This window comes from Myotis nattereri, assembly GCF_964212035.1.
Source record: "Myotis nattereri genome assembly, chromosome: 11".
In the NCBI taxonomy this organism is placed as follows: Eukaryota; Metazoa; Chordata; class Mammalia; order Chiroptera; family Vespertilionidae; genus Myotis; species Myotis nattereri.
The window spans coordinates 83128436-83155704 of NC_138086.1; the positions used below are offsets into that span (position 1 = coordinate 83128436).

Here is a 27269-nt window from a genome sequence, read left to right on the forward strand (position 1 = left end):
TGTGAACAGCCGCCCGGCCGTGCAGCGTCGACCCCCGAGTGTGAGCAGCCCCCCGGCCGTGGAGCCGGCCAAGACTGGCCGTGAGCCGAGGGCGTGTGTGTGGCGTGTGCGTCCCCAGCGGGGGGCAGGATGAGCTTAAAGAGAAAGGAACCCCGGCCCTCGCCCCCCACGCCCACCCGGAGCCGCACTCACTGGGGGATGATGAGAAGGTAGACGAGGCCGAACAGGGCGGCCAGGACCAGGGCGAGCACCACGGCGCTGGTGAAGGACTCATCCGGGAGCTGCTGGTACTGCGGACAGAGCCCCATCAGGCTGCTGCCCCGACCGTGGGAGCCACCGGGACGCCCGGCCACTGCGGCGTCCACAGCAGCACTGCCCTGGCCAGCGTGAGCCAGTGGTCAGAGCATCGGCCGGAGAACCAAAGGGTCTCGGGTTCGATTCCCATCAAGGGCATATGCCTGGGTTGCACATTCGATCCCCGGCCCCGTTCGGGGCACATGCAGGAGGCAACCAACTGCTGTATCTATCTATCTATCTATCTATCTCTCTCTCTCTCTCTCTCTCTCTCTCTCTCTCTCCCCCCCCACCCTCCCACCCTAGCTTCCACTCTCTCTAAAAAAAAAAAAATCAATGGCGCCAGGCTTGTGTGGCTCAGTAGTTGAGCATCGACCTATGAACCATGAGGTCAGAGTTTGATTCCTGGTCAGAGCACAGCCCCGGATTGCGGGCTCCATCCGCGTAGGGGGCATGCAGGAGGCAGCTGGTCCATGATTCTCTCTCATCTTTGATGTTTCTCCCCCTCTCCCTTCCTCTCTGAAACGAATAGGAAAATATATCTTTTTAAGTCGATGGGGAAAGCATCCTGGGGTGAGGATTTAAAAGAAAAGGGGAAGAAAGAACAGCATCCGCCCGCAGGGACGGGGGAGGGGGGTGTGCACGTGGCCGCATCATAGGGCCCCGGCTCCGGCCGCCCCGAGCCCGGCACCCACCTTCCGCTCGCGCTCCGCCTGCTTGTACTTGAGGGTGAGCAGGTGCAGGTCCGCCATCTCCAGCTCCGTCTGCCGGGCCTCCAGGAGGCGGCCGATGTACCTGTTGACGCGGGTGCCGGGCGCGGTGTAGGCGGCGTTGGTCGAGAAGGACAGCCGGTTCCTGCCCTTCTCCGAGGCCGTTCGCAAGGCCCTGCGCTGCGGGCGGCGGGGAGCAAGGCCGTCGTGAGACACCCACCCACAGACGGAGGCGCCTCACGCCCACCTGCCCCGGGCCCCGCGTCTGGGCGCGTGGGGACCTGAGAGGGGTCGCGGCTCTGCCACCTGCTGGCCGTGACGCCCCCGGGGAGTCCTGGCATCGGTGACGGGGTCACGCGGCGACTGTGGGGCGGCCGGGAGGAGGGCAGCAGGACCCCGAGTGCCACCGGGGACAGTGCCCAGGACAGGGCAACGACACACGCTGGTTCTTCGAAAATAGCAACAAAATCGACGAATCTCCAGCAAGTGTGACAGAGAGAAAGACACCGACAAATCCAGGAGGGAACTGTCCTCTGAGACCCCCGACCGTGAGAGGGAATCGGAACGACCTGAGCGAGGTGCTCATCCACCAACACCGCAGCCTGCGCTCCCCCTCGGGACCAAACTCCGCCGTCTCCGGGGAGCCTCCGAACTGCCTGGAACAGCGGTCGGCCAGCTGCGGCTCTTTGGCCCCTTGAGTGTGGCTCTTCCACAAAATACCACGTGCGGGCGCACACGTACAGTGCGACTGAAACTTCGTGGCCCACGCGCAGAAGTCGGCATTTTGTGGAAGAGCCACACTCAAGGGGCCAAAGAGCCGCAAGTGGCTCGCGAGCCGCAGTTGGCCGACCGCGGGCCTGGAATTACTCAGAAATCGAAGTCGTCATTTCCAATCCCCCAAACGCAATGCCCGGCCCGGCGGCTCCGAGGAGAATCCCGCCGAACGCCGGAAGGAGCACGAACCCCGACCCCACAGCCTCTTCCAGGAAACAGGCGAGGAGGGCGCTGCCCGATTCACGTTATAACGTCCGCATCAACCAGACGATCCGCGAACATGGACAGCTGCCGGCCCTCCCCCCTCAAACAGATGCGAAAAGAATCCTTCACAACACGAGCCCAGAACTCGGCGAGCTGTCACCGGAAGCTCACGGCACGCCCGTGTCAGGGAGCGGGGCCGCTGGGACATTTCAGCGTCGACGCGACCCCCCCCCCCCCCCCCCCCCCGCTAACGGGCTAAAGAAGACGACGCCCACAGTCTCCCACTGGTACCGGCCGGCAGCGGGGAAGGCCGCCCTCCTGGCCCCCGACCGCAGGGCACTCAGGGAGCCTCCAGATCCAGTTCCCACGGACACGGGCTCCCGGCCAAACCCACACCAGACCCGAGGCCGCCGGCGGCCCCGTGAGAGCCCGGACCTTCACTCTCTGAGGAGCCTGCGAACCTCTGGGGATCGATGCCTCTTAAAGGCACGGAGCCGAGAGGCGGAGGCGGCGTGAGAGGAGGACACAGTCTCAGGAGGCGGGTCCCTGGTGAGCAGGCAGACCGGTCACCCCGACGGAGGGGCCAGGTGCTCCTGGGGCTGCAGGCGAGGACGGGGGAGGTGGAGGGACACGCAGGCTGCTCTCGGTGTGGTGGGGCCAGGACACAGCCCCCTTGCCCAGAGGACTGGGGTCCCCAGACGGGCTGGGGTCTCGGGCCAGAGTCACAGACGTGAGGCACGTGCCGTAAGAGTGGACACAGGATGCCCCACTGAGCTCCAGGCTCCCCCCCGGGACCCTGCCCCCGAGGCCAGCAGAGACCAGAAGAGCCGGACCCACACACGTAGGAGGGCACAGCCAGAGACGCCCCTCACCCCCACCCCCCAGGGACGGGGTGACCGGGCAGAGGCCCGAGGGCAGGGACAGGAGGCCTGAGACTCTGGACCGAGCGAGACACCTGACATGTGTGTGTCTGAGGCAGTCAGACAGCGGCGGGGCTCTCACGCGTGAATTTACGGATAAATGGGCGGAATGCCGGGCTGCAGAGAGAAGTGCCGGCTAAACAAACATTCCTGCAGAAAAGCACGTCGGCCGAGACCGAGCCAGCGCGTCTGAGCTGCGGGGAGGGGGGGGGGGGCTACCTTGTCGTCGTCCTCACAGGTCATGACGTTGGAAAAGGGGATCTCGGCCTTGAACATCTTGCGGCACTGCATGAGCTGCACCAGCAGGTAGCACACCGTCTTGAACTTCATCCTCTTCGCCGGCTTGATGTCCGAGAGGATCAGCCCCGGGAAGATCTGTGGGACAGCGGCCGGGACGGCGTGAGCAGCCGCCTGACCCTCGCCTTGCGTGGCTGTGGCAGGACGGGCGTCTGGCCAGGTCTGCTGCGCACGGGGCCTCGGGGACACGTGGGGACCAGCAGGCACCAGCCGGGGATGGGTCCACACACGCTCCCAATGCGCCCCCTGCCTCTGAACCCGGTGCCGGGGTCGCTGATGGGGGGCAGCTGATGGGGGCAGCTGATGGGGGGCAGCTGATGGGGGGCAGCTGATGGGGGGCAGCTGATGGGGGCAGCTGATGAGGGAGGCATCAAGCAGGGCACTAGGGCCCACGCGCCCTCTCAGAGCTCCTCACAGGCCTCCCTCCTCAGCCCAGTGCCCCTCACCTGAGCCCTGGACATGACCTGGTCACCCTGCACCCTGTCCACATCGCCTCGAGCGCCCACATAAGCTGGCCACCGTCCTGCTGTGGGCCCCCATCCCTGACCCCTGCAGGGTGTCTCTAACCTGTTTTGCACAAGAGGCAGTGAAGGCCTGGGGAGGCACCACGGACCCAGGGCTCAGAGATCAGAGTGCCTCCCCCTGACACACACACACACACACACACTCACACTCACACACACACACGCACACGCCAAGGCCAGCCCCCGACAGGACGTGGGGGACGCCCGCCCCAGGGAGCCTGGAGCCGCAGAGGCAGCGGGAGGAGAGGCCGGGGCGCACCTTGCGCCGGTGCGAGGGCACGATGAAGAAGGTCTCGATGCTGTGAGCTCTCAGGAAGCTGTTCCTCTCGTGCCCGTGGCCGGGCTCCACCTCGTAGTCGCCGTTCAGACAGGCCAGCGTCGCCTCGGTGATGTGCACCTTCCTGCGGGGCGAGCGCGCGGCTCAGCGTCCCCGGGCCCGGCCCAGCCCCGGTCCGAGCGGCACCACGCTCAGCCCGGACACACGGCCGGCCCTGCAGCCCCGGACACACGGCCGGCCCTGCAGCCCCGGACACACGGCCGGCCCTGCAGCCCCGCTGCGAGGACAGGGACCCCCCGCCCCAGCTTGGGGCGACCTCACGGGGTCAGCCTGGGCCTCTGGGTCTGTCCTGGGAGCAGAGCGCGTGCAGCGAGGGCCCGGGAGGCGCGGCCCGGCCCGGGGGATCTGGACCCGCTCCGAGCCCAGCCCCTCGGAAGGAAGGAAGCGAACGGCACCAGAATCAGCACCGGGGACAGCGCCGCCCGCCCGGAGCCTCCTCATTGGCGCTCCGCTCAGAGCCCCGCCCACTTTGAGACGCCCCGCGGCTGGCGGCTGCGGGGACCCCCCCCCGCCCCCCATCTCACAGCAGCGCCCTCGGCCGCACGCACCCCGGGAGGCCCGCGGTCTCCATGACGTTGGCCAGGGTCACGTCGTTGGACCACACGTCGTACTGCCACTTGCGCAGGCCCAGGACGCCGCAGAGCACGCGGCCCGTGTGCAGCCCCACGCGCATGTTCAGGTTCACGTCGGTGGCCTCGGCCACGGACCTGCGCACGGACACGGGCGTCGGGCCACGGAGCCGTCCGCCCCCTCCCGGCCGAGGCCCAGGGTCCGGGCCTGGTGTCCCCGACGGCCGAGCTCGGTGCCTGGACGGGCAGGAGCGCGAGGCCCCCCGGCCTGGGGAGCCCAGCCCCCCGCGGTGCCCAGGAGGCCCCCCAGTCCCAGCCACCGGCCATCACAGGGCACCGCCCGCCCTCCAGGCCGCCCAGGAGGGAAACGATGCTGCTCTGCGTCCCGGGAGCGGACAGGGGCCCTCCGGCCGCGTGAGGGCCACAGCGCGGCCACCGGGGGCCCGGCCTGGGGCTCTGAACCGTCCGGGTTTGACCCCGAACTCTCAGCCTCGGGAGAGGGGGCTGCAGAACGGCCTGCAGGGGGCCCGGCGCTCCCCAAGCCGCCCAACTACGGGCTTTACGGGTGCAGGTAGTGACCCTGTCCACCAGCATAAAAACACAATAAAACGTGCGGGCACCGCGATCAGACCCCGGCCCAGGCGCCTCTCCCCCTCCCAGCGGTGACGGACCAGCCCACCTCCAGCCTGGCTGAGGGACGCGGGAGGCCCTGGGACGGGGGAGACCACGCACAGAGGGGGGACAGCCTCCCCCCCAATCATCTCATCATCCACAGACGTCAGGCCTGCAGGGCAGAACCCCAGGGCGGGACCCCAGGGCAGCCCAGAACCCGTGGGAGAAGCAGGGCTCCCGGCTCCAGGAGGGACGCTAACCCCAGCTCCAAGCCCAGCTCCTTCCCCAGGGAAGGAGAGAAGCAAACTGGGCCCCAGTTGGCACCTGGAACAACACGGTCAGGACCGGAAGCGGCAGGCCAGCCCCGGTGCCCCAGGGACGCCCCCCACAGGGCACCCCTGCCACCACCCCGCCCCAGGAAGGGAACTCCCCAGTCGGCCCCCTGACTCTCATCCAGCTACGCCCGCGAGGTGACTTCCCGCCTGACGGTGCACACGGGCCCTGGGGGTCCCTCACAGAGTCCAAAGGAGGGGGTCACGCAGCCCCCACAGCAGGGGGGCTCTCTCGCACCCTCGCCTCGGCCAGGTCTCGGCAGCCCCGGCACAGGTGACCACCGGGACAGACGGGCCGGGATGCACGGGCCCGCGGCCGCGGGCACTCACGTGATGGTGTCGATCATGTCCAGGCCCATCTCCACGCAGCAGTGGGCGTGGTCGGCCTTGGGCTGGGTGAGGCCGGACACGCAGTAGTAGCAGTCCCCCAGGATCTTGATGCGCCGGCAGTGGTTCTCCTGCGGGCAGAGGGCGCGTCAGGGACGGCCGGGCGGGCCCCCCAGCTTCCACCCACGAGGTGCTGGAGACCAGACCACAGGGCGGGACTCACACCAGGGTCCCCCCGCCCCCCGGGGACTCCCCTCGGGCAGCGCAGCCTCGGGAGGGCGGGCGGCCCCCCTGGCTGTGATCAGGGTGGCCCTGGAGCACCCATGCCGCCCCCACACCTGCCCTCAGGCCTCCTCCAGGCAGGCGTCCATCTGCCGGTCCCTCCGCTCACCAGGCCCATCCCACAGACCCTGCCCAGCCTGGGCGCCAGCTCCTCCCCCAGCCTGGCTCCCACCCCCGTGGGGCTGGCACACGCCCCTCTTGTGACGCCCTCTGAAACGTGCCAGGTCCCTCCTCACCCGGGAAGGGCGGGCCACACACATCTCCCAGTCCCTGCAGCCTGGGCCCCACGTCTGGGCCCACAGATCTGATTCACCTGGTGGGCCAGAGTCCTGACCCCGCCCCCACACCTGGGGATCACCACCTGAGCACGTTCCTGGGGGGTCGCAGCTGGGGGTCACCCCAAGGAGCCACATGGGAAATCTTCACGGTGCATCCACTCACCCGAGACAACAGCAAGCCCGTCGCACGTTAACAAAAGTGACACCTCTGAGGTAACAGGACATTTCTCACAACAAATGACTGGCGAGAGGCCTGGCTGCTTCCACTTTTCTCTAGTGTCTGCCGTCCGGTGTCAGCCCCCCGCCTGTCTCCTCGAGCCCAGAGCTCCGACCCAGCTCCGAACACCCACAGCCTCCACCCAACTGCGCTCTGTGCTCCCGCTAACGAGCCAACGACGAATAGGATCCTCTGGCAGGCGGCCTGCAGCTGGCCATGCGAGCGTCCGGGGCAGGCAGCCTGCAGCTGGCCATGCGAGCGTCCGGGGCAGGCGGCCTGCAGCTGGCCATGCGAGCGTCCGGGGCAGGCGAGGCCCCCGGCCTCTGGGGTGGGGGTGGGGCTTTAAACAGCAGCACAATCACAGCCGCCTGTGCCCCCGGCTGGAGACGCAGAGCGAGTCCCTCCCAGCCCGGCCCCACGGCAGGCCCCACAGCCCAGAGCGGGTTGGGGAGATAAAGCGCATCGTCTGGGCCCGGCCGGCGTGGCTCAGTGGTTGAAAGTCGACCATGAACCAGGAGGTCAGGGTTCGATTCCGGGTCAGGGCACAGGCCGGGGTTGCGGGCTCGATCCCCAGTGTGGGGCGTGCAGGAGGCAGCCGGTCCATGATTCTCTCTCATCACTGAAATCTCTCTCTCCCTCTCCCTCTCCCTTCCTCTCTGAAATCAATAAAGATATATTTTTAAATGCATCATCTGGTTTTATTCATCTCAAGCGCCCTGGCATCTGTGAGCAAGCCCCAGAGACCCAGGAGCGTGCTGTTCGTGGATTCTGACGTGTTCGCTCCCTGAAAATACTGGGGTTCCCGCGGGAGCATCTGATGCCTGAACCTGGTTTCCAGCCAAAGCAGAGACAGAAGGGACAAGGCCGTGGGAGGGGCCTGGAAGGGAGGGGGCACCAGTGAGGCAGCAGAGGACAGGCCGGAGGGTCTCCTGCCCTGGCTCCCAGGTGTGGTCTGTGGGCCCCTGCCCAGCCTGAGCAGGCAGCCAGGGGGCCAGGGGGCAGAGCCCCCAACAGGCCCTGAGCCCCCACCCACCCCAGGCCCAGGAGGGAGAGGGGGTTCTACGCCATCGGGAAGACTCACGGGGTCTAGAGCCCAAAAGGCCGACAGGAGGACGGGATGCTGGGAAGGAGGTCACTCCAGGATCCGGGGCACCTAAGGGTGGGCAGGTCTGGAGGGGACTGGAAGTGGCCCATTTGGGTCCCACTGCTGAGGAGTGTTTTCCTGGGGGCCGGGGTGGGGTGACCCCCCATGCAAATGACAGGCACCGGGACTTCCAAGCATCTACCCGCTTTCCAGTAAATGATCTATTTCCTGCTGAGGAGGGAAAATTACAGAAACCCAGGGTCACTGTAGAGAATGCAGAACAGAGTCGATAATACGGTAATAACTGCACGGAGCCAGGTGGGCACTAGACCTACTGGGGCCATCGCTTCCTAAGGCATGTGAGTAACCAGGAAGCTATACACGGGAATGGATACAATGTTGCATGTAAGTGTCTAAACACACCTGGGGCTGATACAATGTTGCATTATGTTAGTGACCTGCTAGGAAAGGCGCCCCCTCCTGTCCAGCCTCCCAACGGCCCAGTGACGTGTGTGCGTCACCTGCACGGTCTGAGGTCCCACGGGTCCTCTCTCACGTGCGGGAAGAGCCACACTGGGGCCGAGAACATGCAACAGAGGGCAGGGTCTCCCTGGGAACAGCCTCTGAAGGGTGGGGTGACGACCAGAGCCAGGGACACAGGCTCCCATCGCCCGGCACCCCGAGGAGCTAGTCCAGGGCCGGGACCAGGCAGGTGGCCCGCTGACGACCGGGGTGCGTCACTGGCCCGCACACGGAGAGCTCCCCTCGCCGCGCCAAGCCCCCGGGAACCCGCCGTAGAGGCACCTGCTCCACCCAGTTCATTCCCTTTCCCACTAAGAAAACGGGCCTCCAGCCGGCCCTTCCCCCCACAGGTGAGGGAGCAAGACTGAGCCCAGACAGGTGTTGCCCCCGAATCCAAGGGGCGTGACCAGCGCCCGCACGTACGTGGGCACAGAGCAAACGCGGGTGGGAGATGGAGCCGGTGAGTGGGGGAAAGGCCGGGAACCCGGCACGTCCGCAGCCGCCAGCGCGGAGAAGGGACAAACAAGCCGCCCGCCGCTCGGGAGCCCAAGGCAAACAGCCCGTGTCTGTGCCGCCGCGGCCGCCCCGCAGCTGTGCGTGCCTTCCCCGCCGCGTGGGACGCCCACGCCCTGCACGCGGGCACGAGGGCGACGGCACAGCCGGGCCAACCCCTCCCTCCTCAGCAGGATTCACGTGCCGTGAAACGCGTTTGGAAAAGGGCCGTGAAGACGGATTCAACCCGTGCCGCTCCCCCCGGGCCAGAGGAGCAGAGGGAAGAGCGGAGAGGAGGCGATGGGGCGATGGGGCGATGGGGCGATGGGGCGATGGGGCGATGGGGCTCTGTGCGGTCACCTCAGCCAGAGGGGATCCGACTGAGCCGGGCCGGGGGCGGGGGGAGGGGGCCACAGGACGGGAGGGGGCAGGGGCGGCAGGAGAGAAGAGGGGGGCCCAGGCTCCGCCCCAGAAACTGCCCAAAGCGAAACAGAAACAAAAGGACGGTCGGCACTGCGGGCCGGGGTCCCTGCAGGAGCGGGAGGAGCATCAATATCTGAGTGAAATAAAAACGGAAACGGGCAGAGCCCGGCCGCCGCCCACACCCTCCGTCCGGGCGCGGAAGTTCGCAGCCGAACGTTTGTCAGAAGAGAAAACGGCCTCAAACGCGTGGCCTCGGCTTCCACCTTAAGAAACTGCAAGGAGAGCCCTGGCAGGTGTGGCTCCGCGGACTGAGGGCCCGGGTTCGGTTCCGGGTCGGGCACAGGCCTGGGGTGCGGGCTCCATCCCCAGTGGGGGGCGTGCAGGAGGCAGCCGATCCGTGATTCTCTCATCACTGATGTTTCTCTCTCCCTCTCCCTTCCTCTCTGAAATCAATAAAATATTTTTAAAGAAACTACAAGAGCAATTTAAAACCAAAATAAGCAAAAGAAACAAAATAACACAAATCGGACAGGAATTTATTAGAATAGAAGATCAGAGACATCAATGCAGTGGTTCTCAACCTTCTGGCCTTTAAATACAGCTCCTCATGTGACCCAACCATAACATTATTGTCGTTGCTACTTCATAACTGTAATGTGGCTACTGTTATGAATCGTCATGTAAATACCTGATATGCAGGATGGCCTTAGGCGACCCCTGTGAAAGGGTCGTTCGACCGCCAAAGGGGTCGCGACCCACAGGTTGAGAACCGCTGCATCAATGGAACCAAAAGCAAGTTCTTTTTTAAAAAAATCAATAAAGCCCTAATCGGTTTGGCGCAGTGGATAGAGCATCGGCCTGCGGACTGAAGGGTCCCGGGTTCGACTCTGGTCAAGGGCATTTACCTTGGTTGCAGGCACATCCCCAGTGGGGGGTGTGTATGAGGCAGCTGATCGATGTTTCTCTCTCACTGACGTTTCTAACTCTCTATCCCTCTCCCTTCCTTTCTGTAAAAATCAATAAAATATATTTTCAGAAATAAAATAAAATAACTAACTAAAGCTGGCAAACCTCCAGGCAGAATGATCAAGAAAGAGAAACGGAGACACCAATTACCGAAATCAGGAACAAGAGAGGTAGCCCGAGTCTACAGACCTTGGGGTGACGAGAAACACTGCGAGCAACTTGAATGATGCTGACAACTTCGGTTAAACGGACAGATTCCTCGGAAATAAAAGGACCGCCACGCTCCTCAAGGCAGCGCAGAGGCCGGGGCCGTGTCTGGGAAACTGGGTTTGTAGCTAAAAGCTCCTCAGATGAAGCTCCTTGCCCGACGGCTCCACCACGAAACGCGGCCACACGCTCAGGCAGGAGACGACCCCGTTCTGCGCAGATTCCCGGAAGCCGGCCGGAGGACGCCCGGGCCCTGCGGGGCGAGCACGCATGACCCTGACCCCACACGGGGCAAGGGAGCCGGAGGGACATCCATCAGGATCGCAGACGGAAAAACTCGCAACAAAACCTGAGCAAATCAAAGCCAACAACACATCAAACGGCCCGCCGCCCGCGGCCCGCTGTCCGGGGACAAGGCCGTCCTAACATCCGCCTGCGTCTGCGAGTCGTCAACAGGAACTAGAAGGGGAACACCGCGTGACCGTCGCAACAGACGCAAACACACGCTGGACAAAAGCCAGCATCCGTTCCTGACAGAAACTCGCAAAATGAGAATAAAAGGAAACGTCCTCAACTTGGTGAAAAGCACCCACGACCCAGCCGCGCTGACGTCAGGCGTGGAGGAGACGGACACCCTCCCCGAAGATCAGACCAAGACAGGAGCCGGCTCGGCCGGGCCCAGGCCCCCGCCAAGGCCCCGCCCGGGGAGGACCCTCTGGGAGGCGCCCACAGGCAGGGAGTCTCCCAACCACTCTGCGCGGGCTGGGCAGTGCCCGCCTCCTTCCCCTGCAAACCCACAGGTGGTCCCGGGAACCGAGTCGGTGAGCCAACCTCTGCCCATCTGTCCAGGCCACAGCCCCTCACAGACCCCGGACCAGTTCCTGCGCTTCCCGTGGCCACACTTCCCGTGGCCGCCCTTCCCGTGGCAGCACCTACTGTGGCAGCACTTACCGTGGCCGCACTTCCTGTGGCAGCACTTACCGTGGCAACACTTACCGTGGCAACACTTACCGTGGCCAGCTCGTCGAACTTGCCAAAGAGCTCGTTGAGCAGCTTGACCAGCTCCTGGGCCGTGCACTGCGACGCCAGCCCTGTGAAGCCCACGATGTCCGCGAAGAGGATGCTGCAAGACAGGGGATGCCCGTCACCGCTCGCCTCAGACCAGGCTGCCGCATGCAGCTGCCCTTCACAGTCACCTTGAAGCACATCTTCCTGCTTCTTCCTCAACCCAGACTGGAAGCCACGGCTTCTTCCTCCCATTTCACAGGAGAAAAGACTGAGGTCGGAAGGACCACAGACTCTGGTGTCACAGAGGCAGGAGACACTGCAGCCGCTCAGAGGCCCCTGGCCCTGGTCCAGCCTCAGCCCCGCCGGGCCCTGTCGGGGACCTCCGCCCACTCGCCTCACTTTCTGAGCCTCCATTTCCTCACAAAGTCGAGGTGCGATGCTGGCAGATCTCAGGGGTGTGATGATGAACCGAGTGCCCAGAGGGGAAGCTCCTCCTGCCTGGGCTCAAACCCTGGCCCACACCGTGGCCTCTCCCTCCTGGTCTTCAGGGGACCCTCTCTAGGGGGACAACTATCCTCCTCCATCACCTCCTCCATTATCTCCTCCATCTCCTCCATCACCTCCTCCACCTCCTCCTCCATCACCTCCTCCATCACCTTCACCTCCTCCATCCCCTCCACCTCCTCCATCACCTCCTCCATCACCTCCTCCATCTCCTCCTCCATCTCCTCCTCCATCACCCCCACCTCCTCCATCACCTCCTCCATCACCTCCTCCACCTCCTCCATCTCCTCCATCACCTCCTCCTCCATCACCTCCTCCATCACCTCCACCTCCTCCATCACCTCTACCTCCTCCATCACCTCCTCCATCTCCTCCTCCATCACCTCTACCTCCTCCACCTCCTCCATCACTTCCATCACCTCCTCCATCTCCTCCTCCATCTCCTCCTCCATCCCCTCCACCTCCTCCATCCCCTCCACCTCCTTCATCACCTCCATCACCTCCTCCATCACCTCCACCTCCTCCATCACCTCCACCTCCTCCATCACCTCCACCTCCTCCATCACCTTCACCTCCTCCATCTCCTCCTCCATCACCTCCTCCATCACCTCCACCTCCTCCATCACCTCCTCCATCACCCCCACCTCAGCTCCCAGGCTCTCGGCCACGGGCCAGCGCACTACCTCACGTTGTCATGCCGCTGGATGTAAATCTTGTGGAAAATCCTCTCCGGGGGCTTCAGGAAGTCCTCCTTCATCTCCATGGCAACGTTCCGGGGCAGGAGGCTCATGAGCAGCCGCTCCTGGATGGAGAGACGGTGGTGCTGCGTGGGCCCTCCCTGTGCATCCTCCAGGCATCTGCCCCGGACAAGGGCTCAGCCCTCCTCCCGAGCCAGCAGCACGTGGACCGTCCTGCAGCCCCCGCCTGGCCCCAGAGCCTGGTGGTGGTGCGCAGGCCTGGCTGGTCACTGCACAGGGACCTCAATCCCAGAATCCTGGGCAGGTGCCCCCGGAACACCCAGCCACTCGTGTCTCCCCACAGCCCCGTGCCTCCCCCCGTGCACTCGGCTTCTCCAGGAAGCAGTCACGGGAAGGAACCCGCCCCCAGCCCTGCTCCTCACCCCCTGCCACACCGAGAGGCCACGGAGCCGTCCTGGGAGGCCCTGCCCCGGGCAGACGGGGCCCTGTCCTCGCGAGGTGAGGGCTTTGGAGGCAGCAGGGCGTTTCCTCCTGGTCCCTCCTCTGGTTTCCCCTGGTCTCCACTCCCCCCACCCCCAGGGCAGGAGGAACATCGGGCTTCTCGGGGCTCCGCCCCCCTCCTGGGCCTCACCCTCCTCACCCAGCCCTGCCCTCCCCTCCCAGGGTCCTCCCCGACCTCCTGCCGCTGGCCCTGACCTCCAGGCTCACGGTCTGAGGCTCCTCTCTCAGGTTTGGGGAGACAACCAAGGAGCAGAGTTTAGATCCCACGTGGAGTTGGGGAGGCGGGGGTGGGGGGGTAGCGAACCCCATCTCACTGCCCCCCAGCAGCCCCTCAATGAAACAACTCACCAACCTCCAGCAAAACCAACGAAGGATGTCACGCCTGACCCAAGGGACTGGGACCCGCTCTCCACACACAAGTTTGACAGTTGGGGAGAAACACACGGGTCCCCGAAAAGCAGGAACTACAACTTCCCGGAATGTAGTCAGTGCTGTGACCGACAGACTCGAATAGCTCTGTGACCATGAAAGAGGTTGGTTTCTTCATTTAAAAACTCCCAGGAAGAAGCCCCCAGAGCCGGGTGGTTTCACCGGCCGGTAACCAAGCACCGGACGAAGGACGAGCACGAACCCTCCGACCTGCCACGGAGGCTGAGGGAGCCCCCAGGCCCTCACACCAGCACCAGGCAAGACAGGACGAGGAGACCGCGGCCCAGGGGCCCTCAAGAACACGAGGGGAAACCTCTGCCCGTTCCCAGCATTTCAGCCAACACCTCAGAGCCTGGCTCAGGCGTCCGCCAGGGACACAATGCAGTTCAACCCTGAGACATCACTCGATGCCATACGGGCAACGACAAAAATCACAGGCAACGATCTAGGGGGGAAACGGCAAAATTCAACACCCACTCGTGATGAAAAGTCTCGGGGATTCGGGAGGCGGGGGGACCTTCCTCGTCCGGGTGGGGAGCGTCCCGAGAGAGCCCCCCCACCACCAGCAGTGCACTCGCGCCGACGCTGAGCCCGCCACGCCCCGTCCACACAGCCCTGGAGGCCCAGCCCATGGAGGAGAGAAAAGGACATTAAAGCCACAACGACGGCCCAACACACCTGCTGGAACGGGGACAACGAAAGACAGAGACGCCACCCGCGCTGGCGACGCAGACAGACAGGGCGCTGAGAATGAAAAGCCTTAGTCACTCGGCCCGGCCGGCGGGCTCAGGGGCTGAGCGTCGACCTCTGAGCCAGGAGGTCAGGGTTCGATTCCTGCTCAGGGCACAGGCCGGGGTGCAGGCTGGATTCCCCGTGGGGGGCGTGCAGGAGGCAGCCGATCCATGATTCTCTCTCATCATGGATGTTTCTATCTCCCTCTCCCTCTCCCTTCCTCTCTGAAATCAATAAAGAAAATTTTTTAAGAAAAACGTTAGACACTTTAGAAAACGGTTTCACAATTTTCAGCCAACGAAACAGGTGGCCGCCATCGGCCCAGCAGCGCCCGGACACTCAGGCCAGGAATCGAGGCTCCCATATTCAGCGGCCCAGCGGGAGCCCTCAGGAGTCCTCGTGGGGAGGGGGGAGGGGGCGGGTAAGCCAGGTGGCCCAGCCCCCCGCCCCTCGGCCCGCGGACCATGACCCAGTCTGCACCCTGTGGTCCCGCCTCAGGACGGCCCTGAGACAGCACGTTTCCCTGGGGTGTCCGCCTCGAATGCTGACCTTCCGGCCAGGGGCTTCCTCCCCCTTTCCTGCTGAGTCAGCGTTTTCAAGGCCGGAGGCTGTTCTGGAGTCGGTGGGGGACTGACGCGGTTCTGGGAACCGGTCCGGTCGGTTCTGCCTCAGCCCCACACACTCTGGCTTCAGATCAGTGCTGAGAGCCTCCTACTATCTGTGTTTAGCGCCTCCACCTGTGGCCGGGACGCCCCTTCCTGCCGCCCTCTCTTCCCAGGCCCTTTTAGGGTGAGGAGACCTGAGACGGTGGGATGCCCTGCCCCCTCTGCCACTGCCCCCTCTGCCACTCGCTTCATTCTCCTTCCCAAGCCAGTAAGCCGGCGGTTCTCAACCTGTGGGTCACGACCCCTTTGGGGGTCAAACGACCCTTTCCCAGGGGTCGCCTAAGACCATCCTGCATATCAGATATTTACATTTCGATTCATCACAGTAGCAACATGACAGTTATGACGTGGCAACGACAATAATTGTATGGCTGGGTCACATGAGGAACTGTACTTAAAGGGCCAGCAGGCTGAGAACCGCTGCGAGTAGCTCTCCAACCAGCGGGTTCCCAGGTCACAAGACAGAACCAAGTTCCTTTATGCTCAGTCGGGAAGCAGAGGCCTGGACTCGCTTAAAGAGCCTGTCCCGGCCGCCCGGCATCTCCTGCTGCCGGCACCACGGGCACCCCTACCCACAGCGATCACCCCAGAGCTGGCCCCGCACCCGCCCGTCACCCAGAACTGGGGTGCACCTCCCGCAGGGGCTCCTGAGCTGAACTGCTCTGTTCATGAGTTGAAACATGAAAGCAGAGACCGCAACACCCATGTGGCCGGGGCCACCCCGACACGGGGCAGGGCTGGACGGGGCTGGACGTGCTGCTCGGCCACCTCCGGGCTGCTCTGGGCCTGCCGGGCGACCCGGAGCCTAACCTGAGCCTGCGGGTGCCCAGGAGCCCAGGACAGGGCTCCCTGTGCTGAAAGCAGTCCGACCAGCGAGGCAGGGCGGGGACCTGCGTGCGGGGGACGCGGGACCAGGCCCCCCAGGGAGACAGCTGTCCCGGACTGACCTGCAGGCCGCACCTCCATCCACGGAGAAGGTCCCGCAAGTGGGACGCGACCCTAACCCTAACCCAGGGGACATGAGCCGGGGGAAGGGGGGAGGCTGGACTCACCGGAGAGGGCGCCGCGCAGGGACCGCCACCCACCTGCTTCTCGTTCTCGTCCTCCAGCCGCAGCCGGTCCTCGATGCAGGTACGCGCCTGCAGGAAGGCCCTGCGCTGGGCGCGCTCGGCCAGGACCCTCACGCACACGCCGTACATGTTCACGCCCAGGAAGAGCAGGGCGTTGGCGGCGAGCTGGAGGGGAGAAGACAGAGCGTGGGCAGGGGCCCCGCGAGGCGGGCGCTCCCCAACCCCCTCCACGGGCAGCTCGGGAGGGGCCACGGCGCCCGCGGGTCCTGGAAGCCATTCCGAACCCTGTCCCGTCCCTGCAGACAAGGACGGCTCCTGTGTCCGAGAAACTCGGGCTTTTCCGGAAGGTTCCAGGGCCGCTGCTCCTGGACTGACCAGAAGGGCTGCCTCGCTCGCGATGACAGGACAAAACCAGCACCAGCTCCGTGGCCCGCAGGCCCCAGGCCACGGTCACAGGCTCCTGCCAGGAACCAGGCGTGGGAGGGCGGGACCCCTGACGGGGTGACTGCAGGACAGCAGAGGGGAGGCAGGTCCACCTGGGCAGGGATGCAGGTGGGTGGGAGCGGCCCTGGCAGCCTGCAGCCTCAGGTGACTGGGGCAGCCTCAGGCGCATGACCCCCAGGGCATGGACAGACAGACCTGCTGCATTCGCAGTGACTTCCGCCTGCGTTCGCGACAGACCGTGGGACGCGAATCGATAAGCCCCAGCACTCAGATGACATCCCCAAGGACAAGAGTGAGTGCGTGTGAACCATATGGACAGACCCACTTGAAAATGGAGCCGCAGCCCAACCGGGTGGCTCAGGGGCTGAGCATCGACCCGTGAACCAGGAGGTCACAGTTCGATTCCCGGCCAGAGCACATGCCCAGGTTTCGGGCTCGATCCCCAGGACGGGGCGTGCAGGAGGCGGCCGATCCAGGATTCTCTCTCAGCACTGGCATTCCTCTCTCCCCCTCTCCCTCTCCCTCCCTCTCTGACGTCAATAAAAGTATTTTTTAAAATAAACAAATAAAACGACAAAATAAAATGGAGCCGGAGCTGCAGTCTCATTCCTCCACGTGGATGTCCTAACAGGCCAAGCAGCCTTTGCTGGGGCCTAAAGCAACAGTGTCCCCAAGAGGCTGTGAGCAAGGATAACAGGGGGTGGGATGCCCATAGACTGAAAACTAGAAACACGGTTTAGACCAGCGGCTCTCAACCTTCCCGATGCCGGACCCCGTAATCCAGCTCCTCATGTGGGGGTGACCCCCAATGTCACTGTTACACAATGAACATCATTAAAGCAGAGTGCTTAATCACAAAAACAATATGTAATTATGTCTGTGTTTTCCGATGGCCTTAGGCGACCCCTGTGAGAGGGTCGTTCGACCCCCAAAGGGGCCGCGACCCCCAGGTTGAGAACCGCTGGTTTAGACTCAGCGTCACTGTTAGGTGATCTGCACCCATAGCCACGCCTTCCTCCTGTGGAAGCAAAGGTTCCCCTTCCCTTTCCCATAAACGCCTGGCGCCCGGCCATCGGACCCTGGGCTTCCCGAGTCCCTGTTCTTCGTCCCTCAGGGATGGCTGCCGCCTGTCCCTCTGAAAGGCCTGTTATCTCGGGGGTTAGGTCATCGACCAGCTGGACGGGGCCAAGTCAGTCTCACACGCACCTGCCCGGTGGGTGCACACACCGCACCTCAGGCAGACGCGAGGGGACACTCCCCCTGGAGACCATGCCTCCAGCGGAGAGTGGAACAGCTCCCCGGCCCTGGGCACACGGGAGTGGACAGTCCTCCAAGGACAGGGCCCACCCTGGCCCTGAACAGCCCCAGTGGCCTGATGGTCTCCAGGCGGCCCTGTCATCCTCACTGTGACCTTGGACAGCCGGGTGCCGTCTCGGAGCTGGGAGCCGGTGCGGGTGAGCTTCTGTGGTGCCTGGACCTGGTGCCACCCGCCAGATGGGGCAGCTGTGCCTGGGCCTGGGCCGGGTCCGAGTGGCCAGGCGGGTCTGTCCTGTGACAGACTGTGTGCTGCATTTGGGCAGGTGCTCATGCCGGTCTCTTTGCAAAGGCCCCGGTGGCAGCCGGGCGGCCAGCAGGTATGAAACAGTGTGCTTCTGCAGAGTCAATATTAACCAGCACTGAGCTATTACCGTGCCCACAGGCGGCGGGGCGCACTCCCTGCAGGCAGCCTTCCCCTGAGACACCATCACCCTGGCTCCCAGCCGCATGCAATGTCTGGCACACACAGAACATGGGACACACGGGACACCCATCCCCCTGGGAGAAGCAGCACCGCACCCCCTCCCACGAGGCCGGCACCTCCAGCTCCCAGTCTCCGAGGGCCCCTGCAATGGAGCACTCGGCGGTCATCTCCTCAGGACGGGCACCATCAGGTGGGGGGCCAGGGGCCCAGGTCACCCAGCCCAGGGGTTCAGGAGCCAAGGTCTGTACACGGGCCAGGCAGACACGGCTTTTCCTGAGAGCAAGGCCTCAGCTGGCCAGGAGCATGGGCGGGGAAAGCAGGCGCCCGCGGAGGTCAGGGAGGACAGGGGGGCTGAGGGGCAGATGGTGGGGGGGCACGAGGGCTAGGGGAGGCAGGTCACCCGGGACCCTACCCAGTCACACTCCATACCCACCTTCCCTCTACTCCGGCCGTGATGATTCCCCAGGTAAACTGAGGCAATCCGGGCAGCCCCCCAGCACCTGGCTGCCCGGTCACGGAGCTGCTCACCTGGAGAAGGAGCCCAGGACCTGCCCGGGGTCAGCCCCCAGGGGCAAGTCCTCTAAAACCAGTGCCCACTTGAACCTGAACACCCAGGTGACCTGAGCACCCCCCTGCAGCCTGGTCATCCCTATGGGGCCCCGGCCGTCTTCACGGTGACCCTGGACCCGAGGACTGTCTCCGAGCCGACGCTCCACCTGGGAACCAGGCGCAGGTTGGAACCAGGGGGTCTCCCCGGCCCTGGTGCCTGCACTCACACACCATGGCTCCCAGCACCTCGCCAACCTGCCCACAGGCAGACACAGCCTGCACACCTGTCTCCCAGCCTCCTCCTCGGCTCGCGGGCTCTCTCTCTCTCTCACCCTCAGGGGTCCAACACCCCCCACCCACCCGGTAGCAGCCCTGGCCCTTCCCCTGCCCTCTGCCTCACCCCCACTTCTCCTCCTCTCCCCCCAGCCCCTCCAGGTCGCCATCCTCCCGCCCTCCCAGCCCCGCCCCCTTTCCGGGCCCTGAACTCAGGTCCAGAATCGTGTCCCTCCACTGGGTCCTAGGGTCCTGTGACCACGTGTGCCCAGGGCATGGGGTCTGGGGGCGCCTCTGTCACCCCCCCAGCTGACTGGCTCCCATCCCCCACGGGTTGTCTGGTCCGACCACCTGCTCCTCCTCACCCCCTCCCCTCCCCTGCCCCACCCCTCCGGTTCCCACACCCTCGAGCCAAAGGCAGCCAGTGCGCGACCTCCGCAACCCCCGCCCTTCAGGACCCGAGAGGGTCCCTCCCGGCCTCAGGGCTGGGAGGGGACTCTGCGCCCCGGGGCGCACCCAGGCGCGGAGCCCGGGGCCGCGCGCACAGCCCGGGAGGAACCCTGCCGCCCAGACCCCGCTCCGCACCCACTCGCGTCCCTCCCGCGGGGATGCGCGCCTCGAGGGCGGCGGACCCGGCTCCAGCCCCGCGGGGCCGCCCACGGCCGCCTGACCTTGGGGCGGTCCTGGCTATCCGCGCGGCTTCGCGTCTCCGGCTCCACACCCGGCGGCGCGCTGGACTCGGAAAGGAGCCCAGCCCCGGGGTGCCGGCCCCCGCGGTCCCCGACTCCCCAGTGACCTTGAACGCGCCCCCCGCCGGGGCCTCCGTGTCCCCACCGGCCCACGGGAGAGACGCGCGCCCGGCTCCCAGCGCCCGGCCCTCCCGAGCGGGCGGGTCCCGGCCCCGAGGGGCGCGGCGCTTACCGTCCTCCAGAGGCGCGGGCGCCGCGCGGGCACCAAGGTGGCCGTGACCAGCAGGTGCGAGGCGGCCACCGCGAGCCCGAAGCCGACGGCCAGCGGGCCGCCCACGGGCAGCAGCGCGTAGGCCACGAAGGTGACCAGGAGCAGCGGCCACACGCCCTGGTCCGCGGCCGCCCCGGCGGGGACCCCGGCGGCGCCGGGCGCGAAGGGGCAGCCGAGCAGCGCGAAGGTGAGGCTGAGGAGCAGCGCCAGGCGCCCGACCTGCTGCAGCCGCGGCGCCGGCAGCGCGCGCACGTTGGTGGCCACGAGCAGCGCCAGGAAGAGCACGAAGTGCACGGGGTGCGAGCCCCCGGCCAGGCCCCGCGCCGCGCCCCGCGCGCCCAGCAGCTCGCCCAGCGCCAGCGCGCCCGCCAGCAGGCTCAGCACCGCCAGCGCCTTGAGCGCGGCCGCCTGCTCCAGCCGCAGCGCGTAGCCGCGGAACAGCGCCTCCAGCTCGGGGCACGCGAACTCCTCGCCGCACGCCCGCAGCCCGCGCCGGCCGCGGGGTCCGGTCGTCTGATCGGCGCCCCCCGGCTCGCCCGCGCCTCCGCCTCCGCCGCCGCCGCCGCCGCCTCCGCCTGGGCCGCCTGGGCCGCGCGGCGCCCCCGCCATCTCAGCGCCATGCAGCGGGCGCGCCCCTCGCCGGCCGGGGCGCCGGGCGGGCGGACGGGCGGGCGGCGAGGCGCCGGCGGGCGGGCCGAGATGGGGCGCCGGCTGCCCGCGCGCGCGCCCCGAGCGCGTCCCCTCCCGCCGCCGCGCCTGCGCACTGGCGCCCCGCGCCCCCGCCGGGTCCTCCCGCCGCCGCGGTGCCGACGCGACTGCCCGTCCCGAGCCGCCGGCCGGGCGCGCACGGCCCCCGCGCGTCCCCTCCTCGCCCCCCGCGCCCGAGCCGCCGGGCGGGTCGCGTGACCTGAGGCCCCGGCTTCGCGGCGCGTTTCCCCGCTCGCGCGGTGGGTGCCCTGCAGCGTCCCTTGGGCGTTAAACGTGCTGGAACCCCGCGCGTTCCCACCGGTCGATCCTCCGGGCGCGTTTCCCCGTATGACGAGGTGCTGCCCGCGCCCAGGGTCCTGCGAGCCCCAGAAGCGACGCCCAGGACCCGGCGGGAAGAGGGTGGCGGCGGGCGATGGGGGGGGGGGGTTGGAGGGGCGGGACGGGGGGAGGGGGGACGGGGGGAGGGGGGACGGGGGACGGGGGGGGTGCTGAGGTCTCCAGGAGCGCGGCCGGGCCGGGGCGGGTGTGAGCCAGGGGAGGGCCCTGGAGCCAGGGGTTAGGAAGCCGGTGTGAGGCTGGGGGGGGGCGGGGGCGGACAGGACGGTGAGGGGCGCTGCAGTTCGCCCCGAGGGGGAGCTGGAACCCCAGTGGAGGGGAGACCAGTGCGGGGTGCCCGGTGGCCGCGCGCTCACTCAGCCCTGGAGGGAAGGGCTCAGGCCGAGCTGCCGGTTCTCCTGCCGCCCTTGGTGGGTGGCTCTGCCCCGCGAGCAAGAGGACCCCAGGGTAGGGGCTGCCCCGGGAGGGCGCAGAGGCGGGACTCGGCGCAGGCCCTGCCCTGGCGCCTCTGGTAGAGGGACCGGGACGGGGCCCCTGGAACCAGAGACCAGGGGGCCGCCCACCGGGGTCCTTCCCCGCCCCCTTCCGGCCTCACCGGGGCGCCCAGGGACCCCCTGGGCTGTGGACCTGAGGGCGGGAATTTCAGGAGAGGCTCAAGGGTCCCGGCTCAGGATTAGGTGAGCGCAGGACGCTGCCTTGTTTGTAGAAGCTCCAAAGCGGTCACAGACCCCTGGCCTGTGTGGTACAGTGGGTAGAGCGGCGGTCTGCGGACTGAGGGTCCGGGGTTCGATTCCGGTCAAGGGCACGTACCTCGGTTGCGGGCTTAATCCCTGGCCCTGGTCGGGGCGCATGCGGGAGGCAACCAATCGATGTCTCTCTCACTGATGCTTGCTTCTCTCTCTGTCTCCCCCTCTCCCTTCCACTCTCTCTAAAGATCAGTGGGAAAATGTCCTCCAATGAGGATTACCAACAACAAAAATGGCCACGGTCAGCTCTGACTGTCGTAGAGATGGCACCTCAGCCTCTACCCAGGCCAGGACTCCTGTCCACTCCCTGTCCCAGCAGCTCCCAGCAGCATGTGGGTGGGGGTCCCCGGCCCCGCCCCCTTCCCCGCCCTGGGTCCCTAATCCTCCACCACTCCCTCCGGTCAGGGCTCCATCCCCTCTTGGAACTGGTGTCTCTGGAGGGTAGGGTGGACCGGGGGCCCCACCCCGCTTTGTGGCAAAGCGCCACCTTCCATCACATCCCCTGCCTGTCCCCTGATGGTAGCAAGGTCTGTGGGGTGTTAGGTACCATGCCCGCGGGTGCTCTGGCTAAACGGTGGGTGTGTTGTGTGTCCTAAAGCTGAGTGATGGCCCCACTGGATCAGCCCGGCCGGCTAGTGTGGCTCAGTGGTTGAGCATCGACCTATGAACCAGGAGGTCAGGGTTCGATTCCCAGTCAGGGCTCAGGCCCATTCAGTCCCCAGTAGGGGGTGTGCAGGAGGCAGCCAGTCACTGATTCTCTCATCATTGGTGTTTCTCTCCCTCTCCCTTCCTCTCTGAAATCAATACAAATCAAATAATAAAATAAAAGCTGGATCGGACGACATGCCCAGAAGGCTGCCATGAAGTGACTGGGGGAAGGGTCACAGATCCCTACCCCCCCCCCCCAACCTTCACAGGCAGGATGACCAGAGCCCGGGATGAGGTCAGCCCTGACCCCGACCCCATGGCTCACCTGGATGGCCATCTGTCCCCATCGAGGGGGGAGCCGTCTGTCCCCATGGGAGGTGAGGGGGGAGCCGTCTGTCCCCATCGAGGGGGGGGCTGTCTGTCCCCATGGGGGGGACCCGCCCTGTGACACGTTCCTCTCCCCGTTCGCCGGGCTGGACGGAGAAGCCCCCAAAGGGCAGTTGGCAGCCAGGACGACGGGGAAGTTACCCCAGAGGCGGGGCAGGCACTCACCATCGGCCGAACGGTGTCCCCCAAATTCATACGCTGAGGCCCTCACCCCGGGACCTCAGGACGTGACCTTGCTTTTCCAAGGGGGTGGCCACGGCGGGTAAGATGGGGTTGCACTGGAGCAGAGGGTCCCCGTCCAGCGTGACTGTGTCCTCACGAAGGGGCCTCGGGGGACAGGACGCCCTGAAGGCGGTGGAGACCGGAGCTACGCTGCCACGGCCGGCACAGGCCCTCCCGGGCGTCAGAGGGCGCGGCCCCGCCCACACCTGGTCTCGGACGTCAGCCTCCGCGGGACAGAGGGTCTGTGGTGTGAGCCCCGTGTCCTGGGCCCCGGTGCCTGCTCCGTCCTGGACGCCTTTGGTGTGACGGACGGTGAGCACCGACCCACAGCAAAGGGCCGCACAGGCCGCCCCCCTCAGCGCTGAGAGACCGCGGACCGTCACCGTCCCATCAGGTCCTGCGGGCGGGAGGCGGCCTCCCGTCACCTGCCGAGACCACGCGTGCACTTTGCTCTCGGCACCCCGAGTCCGTGGACAGCTCGGCCTGTGGCCCCGGCGGCCCTGGGACTTCCCGTCATTGCCAACCTCGTGTGTGTCCTTGTGTCACAACTGAGGGCCTGGGCCTTCCGACAGCAAGTGAGCGTCCTGGATGGTGGGCAGGCCACGCAGGGGACACGGGTCGTGGCTGGGTGGAGACCCGAGTCTCGTGTCCCCGCTGGGGACTCTGGGCAGGTGACTCGGCCTCTCGGTGCCTGTCTCCGCCGAGGACTGGCTCACAGGGTCTCGCGGGAGGAGGGGCGGGCACGCCCCGTGCACAGGGCGGCGGCACTGAAGCTCCGGAGCTGCTGTGGCTGTCGGGCGCCTGGAGACCCCGCGGTGGGGATGCCACTCTGCGGGCAGCTCCCCGGTCCCTCTCGTCGGCCTCCGATGGGAGTTCCCACCCCAGGTCCCCGCACTGACTGGGTCTGTGGAGGCGGGAAAGGGGTGGATGATATTCAACAGGGAACCGCATTCGGTCAAGTTCACTTTCTCAACGTGTTTCTCGGCCTGGAATCACCCAGCCACAGGCTCCATGAGCCACTGGCGCGGAGCCCCATCAGCCACTGGCGCGGAGCCCTGGGGAGGTTGCTGTGTCGTCTGGGGGGACAAGTGGCCGCAGGAGGCAGGGATGCCAGTCGTGGCTGAGGGTGCACAGGGTCCCGGGAGGAGGCCATGTGGGTGCTGTCGGGTGGGGTGGGGGTTGGGGGGGAGGGGGTGCTCTGCCACTGAGAGGCCGTGAGCAGGCAAAGCACAGACAGGCCTGGCCCCTGCAGCAGGGTCCCTGGGCTGCATGAGGCCAGGGCACGGTTCTCTGTGAACCCCCAGGGATGTTCATAAAAGACACGCTTAGCACCCCCTTTCCCTGAGAACAAAGATAGCTCCCCAAAGCTGGCCACAGCCTCTTACTTATGGTGACACTGGGCCCTAAGCTGACTGGCACCAAATGGATTTGTGCCGTCCACCCGGGGGTCGGGTGACGGGGGCGCCCCCGGCTCGCACCAGGTGAGCTGGAAACAAGGTCTGGCACAAGGCACCGGGAGCCCCGCTGACAGCTGCTGAGAGCAGGAGCTGCAGCTGAGGATTGAGCTAAAAATAGAGCCCTGGCCGTGGTAGAGCGTTTGACCCAATTAGAGATTACCAGTTTCAGGAATTACTGGATAGAATCTCATTAAACTGGTTAAATATAGGCGCTGGGCGGCCGGCCTGCGGGCTCAGAAGGAAACCCAGTCCTGACCACAGGCTGCACACCTGCCCGGGGAGGGTGCGCGGGAGGCGCGCCTGGGACGCGGGCGGGTGCCGGCTGGGCAGGTGCAGGCGGGCAGGTGCGGGAAGGGTCCCGTGAGGCCTGTGTTCCAACAAGACCGGCCCCGTCCAGCCCAGAGCCGGGTGCTCTGATGACAACAGCTCGGGTCAGGTGGCCCATGGCCTGCAGAATGTGAGGCAGGGGCACCGCCCACCCCATCCCCTGGGTGGTCAGGCACCGCCTCCCTGGCAGGCACCGCCTCCCACCTGCCTGCCTCCCTTCTCGCCCCACGTCCCATCTGTCCCCAACGCAGGGGATTCGCCCGAAATAGCTCCTCCATGGCATGTACTCAGCCCACGGCAGCGGCTCCTGCCAGGACCCTCATACCCCACCCGCCCAGCACGCGCACCCCAACCTGGAGGGGGTCCCGCCATTCCTGCTCTGCAAGCAGCCCCTCCTCCTGCCTCTGAGCCCCCCCTTTCCCAGCACAGCCCCAGGGAGTCCCCAGGAGGAGCCCTGTCTGGCCGCCCTGAGCCCTCACCTCGCCTTCAGCCAACCTGACCGCCTGCGAGCTGGCCCTACAGGCAGGGCCGGTGGCCACGCTGCTTCACCACGCACCCTTCGCCCCAACCCCAACCAGCGTAGCTGCCATCTGTTTTACATAATGGCCTCAGGTCCGGCTTTGTTTGCACCAAGTATTCAGTGGAAAACCCTTTGAAAACCTCTGCTCAAGTCAGCCCTCAGGCCCTTGCAAACTCACAGTCTGGGATTTCAGGATTGCCGAGAATGGAGGCCTTTCTCCCTAACACACCAGCTCCTCATGAAGCCAAGTGCCCGTCTGCCTCCTGGTGTCATGACCTCGCATCCTAATGGGCAGCAGACACAGGCCTGTGGGTGTGGACACGGCCCCTGAGCCGGGTCGATCGGAGGAGGCGGAAGGTGCTGGAGCCCAGGCTCAGGCGGAGGCGGCGAAGCGAGTGGGCTTTGCTCTGAGCCCAGCCCTGCGCCAGGTGCCCCCGGTCCAGATCCTCCCCGATCCCATGAGAGGTGTTTCTTTGCTTCCTCTCTTCCTCCCTCCCTCCTTTCCTTCCTTCCGGGTTCAGGGGCACAAAGGCCGAGCTCGCACCCCAAGACCTCACTGCCCATGAGAGCGTCGCCCAGCGGACGCAGGGGGAGCCCCGAGGGGCTCAGGGGAGGTTCCCAGTGGAGTTAAAGCCCAGCTGGGCCCTGAAGGACGAGGAAGAGCATTCACTGTGGAGGGAACTGCATGTGCGAAGGGGGAGGCAGCAAACAGCCCGCCTGGTCGGGAACTGTGGAAGGGTGTGGAGCCCGGGCCCAGGAGACCTGCTGGGTGAGGTTGGGGTCCCAGAGCCCACTACCTGGACCCTCTGCCTCCTGGACCTCCTTTGCTCCGTCTGCCTGGCCAGGGAGAGGCCCCGCCTGCCTGCACCAAAGGCGGCTTTGAAGCTGGAGAGAGAGGAGGAAGGAGGGCCAGCTGGTGTGTGTTTGGGGATTGATTCTCAGGAATCTCCTCCTCCTCCTCCTCCTCCTCCTCCTCCTCCTCCTCCTCCTCTTCCTCTTCCTTCTCCTCCTCTTCCTCCTCCTCTGACGCCACGGCAACCAGGCGGCAGCTGGGGGAGCCGCCTGAGAGGTGGGCTGAGTGGAGGGGGAGGGGGGCTGGGGGTAGGAACCTCTGCTCCCCTCTCTGAGCCTCAGTTTTGGCATCTGGAATATGGGCACGACCACCCAGTTGCTGGCTCCTGTCGACCAGGTGCTCCAGGAAGCAGAGGCCCAGGCTGGACTCATGAGGGGGAGGCCTGGGAGGTGAGGGTGGGGCTGGAGAGGACCCTGAATCATCCTGCAGCTGGGGGCTCGGCAAGGCGGCGGGAGTCCCTGAGCCTCCCACTGAAACAGGAATTCTAGGGGTAAGATAGGACAGGTTTAGGACATTTTGGAAATTAAGGGGACCATGGAGGAAGCACAGGGCTGCAGAGCAGCAGCAGGTGCATTGCCATAGAATGGGGGCGCTGGGAACAGCGGAAGGTCTATATTTACAAAATAAAGGGACGGGGCACCCTGGGAGCCCTGCAGTGAGGTCTGGGGGATCCCCTGCTGGGGCTCAGGGCTCAGCTGTTCCCAGAACCTGGTCAAAGCCCCAAAAGGAGGGGCAGGAGGGCTGTTTCCTGGGCTGCTGCTCCGATGACCGAGACCGCCTAACCCACAGGAACAGGGGCTCTCCGGGTTCTGGGGCAGAACCTGAAACCAGGGTGCGGCCCTCCCCCCCCACCCCCCCAGTCCACGTGCTCACCTCCCCGCCCCCCACCCCAGCCACGTGCGCACCTCCCACGCCCCCTCACCCCGGCCACGTGCGCACCTCCCCGCCCCCCCACATGCTCATTTCCCCGCCCCCCCTCCACGTGCGCACCTCCCCGCCCACGTGCACACTTCCGGCCATCATGTGGCCCCGCCCCCTGTTCGGTGCACACTTCCTGTTGATCACGTGGCCCCACCCCCTTGTCATGTGGCCACCTCCCCTCGGGTGACCACGCCCCCTG

General features: G+C 65.9%; 1 protein-coding gene across 1 annotated transcript in view; it reads right to left on the bottom strand.

Moving 5' to 3' along the window:
• ADCY1 (adenylate cyclase 1) overlaps positions 1 to 20554 on the bottom strand; it is a gene marked incomplete at its 5' end in the record, with an annotated part of 36376 nt that extends 15822 nt beyond the window's left edge. Inside the window, 10 exons of the mRNA XM_081101898.1 lie at positions 193 to 290; positions 990 to 1184; positions 3122 to 3277; positions 3983 to 4124; positions 4609 to 4767; positions 5904 to 6031; positions 11383 to 11494; positions 12567 to 12685; positions 15994 to 16143; positions 19907 to 20554. Coding sequence (XP_080958024.1) covers positions 193 to 290; positions 990 to 1184; positions 3122 to 3277; positions 3983 to 4124; positions 4609 to 4767; positions 5904 to 6031; positions 11383 to 11494; positions 12567 to 12685; positions 15994 to 16143; positions 19907 to 20554 — 1907 coding nt within the window. The remainder of the gene's footprint in view (positions 1 to 192; positions 291 to 989; positions 1185 to 3121; positions 3278 to 3982; positions 4125 to 4608; positions 4768 to 5903; positions 6032 to 11382; positions 11495 to 12566; positions 12686 to 15993; positions 16144 to 19906) is intronic.
• Positions 20555 to 27269: the final 6715 nt, after the last annotated feature.